This window comes from Phoxinus phoxinus, assembly GCF_949152265.1.
Source record: "Phoxinus phoxinus genome assembly, chromosome: 13".
In the NCBI taxonomy this organism is placed as follows: domain Eukaryota; kingdom Metazoa; phylum Chordata; class Actinopteri; order Cypriniformes; family Leuciscidae; genus Phoxinus; species Phoxinus phoxinus.
This window is the reverse complement of record NC_136888.1, coordinates 35,299,217-35,301,716: the sequence shown is the minus strand read 5'-3', so window position 1 is coordinate 35,301,716 and position 2,500 is coordinate 35,299,217. Positions and strand designations below refer to the sequence as shown.

At 40.1% G+C, this 2,500-nt stretch overlaps 1 protein-coding gene across 1 annotated transcript in view; it reads right to left on the bottom strand.

The window, feature by feature from the left end:
- LOC307009684 (ryanodine receptor 3) overlaps nt 1-2,500 on the bottom strand; it is a gene marked incomplete at its 5' end in the record, with an annotated part of 184,937 nt that overhangs the window by 144,376 nt on the left and 38,061 nt on the right. Inside the window, 1 exon segment of the mRNA XM_079633623.1 lies at nt 1,223-1,297. Coding sequence (XP_079489749.1) covers nt 1,223-1,297 — 75 coding nt within the window.

Sequence of the window (2,500 nt, the reverse complement as noted above, 5' to 3'; positions counted from 1 at the left end):
CTCAGGGCGGATCTCATCCGGTGCCTTGCCACCGAGGAGTTTCTTGACTACCTCGGTGACTTCAGCTTGGGTGATGGACGAGTCCACATCTGAGACCCCAGCCTCTGCTTCCTCAATGGAAGACGTGACGGCGGGATTGAGGAGATCCTCGAAGTATTCCTTCCACCGCCCGACGACATCCCCAGTTGAGGTCAACAGCTGCTCCACTGTAGACAGCGGTGGTGGGGCACTGCTTCCCTCTCCTGAGGCGCCGGACGGTTTGCCAGAATCTCTTCGAGGCCAGCCGATAGTCCTTCTCCATGGCCTCACCGAACTCCTCCCAGGCCCGAGTTTTTGCCTCCACAACCACCCGGGCTGCAGTTCGCTTGGCCTGCCGGTACCCGTCAGCTGCCTCAGGAGTCCCACAAGCCAACCAGGCCCGATAGGACTTCTTCTTCAGCTTGATGGCGTCCTTTACTTCCGGTATCCACCACCGGGTTCGGGGATTGCCGCCTCGACAGGCACTTTAAAATATCTTGAATGTAACTCGACACCCTTGCCTCATTTAGTATGCGTGGTCTATGAATATGCGAATGAGCCCCGCCTCCACTCACTCACTCACTCAGAGATCCACTGGGTGACGATCACACGTTGATCTGATTGGTCAAGGTAGTGTGTGACGTCAGAAACACCAGCGATTTCAAACCGTGTTTTTGAGACTGTCTTTGGTTCACTGCAGTTTTAAGCAGAAAATATTCAGCAATACTGTCCACTTATGAACTTACACATGCTGTGTGTTAAAGCAGATTAATAACACCACATACACACATAAACAACATTAAAAACTGGATTTTCACCACAAGGGGACTTTAATAACTCCATAAACCTGATCGTTTTATGAGAGTAGAAGCGCTTATAATAAATGGATATGGCAACAATGCAAGAGAAGCTCAGCCTTATAAACATAAATATAATGAGGTTTGGTCACTCACTGTTATATTAATTTGCAGTGAGTCGCGTTCCATTCAATTACGTAATGATAATTTAGGGGATTCACTGCGATATTTAAATGCATTTGTCACTCCTAAAACTTAATTACTAGTAGCTTTAATGAATTACAATAATTATAAACAGAGCAATTCCAATAGTGTCCTCGCACCATCGGTGCTCGGGCCCTAATTACAGAACATCAGACTTTTGACTGAGATCTCATGACGACTAGACGTTGGTCCTGAACACACACCTGATCCGCAGCGGCTCCAGCCTCCAGAGAGATCGCGCTTTAGCTCCGGCTTTTCCAGTCTCATAGTTCACCAATCTGAAAAACACCATCAAAGCAAGTTCACATCAACAAAAACGCCCGCCAAAAATGCACAATTAAGCAAAATCAATTATGATTATTAAAGTGAAATGTGAAAATGAATGAAAAGTGTTGATTGTGTGCATCAGTTTTTCTTCTTGTTTTTCATAAATGGTTCTTAGCTTGATTTGCCTGTGAAGCCAGAATATCATGTGCCGTTTCCCCAAACACAAAGCATTTTTATGTATTCTATAAATCAAAACAGTGAAATATTATTATAATGTAGATCATCAGTTCTCTATGTGAATATATAGTAAAGTGTAATTTATTCCTGTGATCAAAGCTGAGTTTATCATCATTACTCCAGTCTTCAGTGTCACATGATCCTCCAGAAATCAGTGTAATATGATGATCTGATGATCAAGACACATTTATTTATTTATGTTGAATATTTTTATGGAAGCTGTGATGCATGTATTTTTCAGAATTCTTTAATAAGTTAACGATTTTTAATTTAAGTTTTAAGTTAAGTTAACAAATGTCTTTACATCAATTTTGGACAATTTAATGCATTCTCGCTGAATAAAAGTATTTCTTTAAAAAACAAACAAAAAAAAACATAGTGACCTGAACGGTACTGTACATGTACTTTCAAATTGTATAAATCTGATGAACTGATTAAATGTAAATGCGTACTTTAAAGCCAAGCATAAAAGCAACTGCCATATGCATAAATGTAAAAGAGTGATTGAAAACAAATAAATACTTTAAATATGAATCTAAAACCGCCAAATCAATGTCTTAATGAGTGAGTCATTGAATCATTCACTCAACCGATGCATTCAAATGGCTGATGGATTCAGAAATCACATACTTCCCTATACAGTACATACTGTTCTGTCGCACTTCAGCCACAAATACACACAAAAAAGTAATGGATTCGAGGAGTTTTGTGGTTGAAATTTTAAAAAAGTAACAAGTCCTCTCGGGTCAATTTCACCCCCTTAGGAATGAATGTGAGGAATGCTTCAGTTTCACATAGAAAAAACTAAAACTGCTCAAAATTCAAACAAAAAATGCTCAAACTTATTAAAAATTATTGTATAATGTCTACATGTGTGTCTGAACACACACTGAGGAAAAACTGACTTTAGGACCCAGAGGAACAGCTCATCTGCTCCATATAGGGCATCATATAAGCACATCTAGAGTTATGAAATA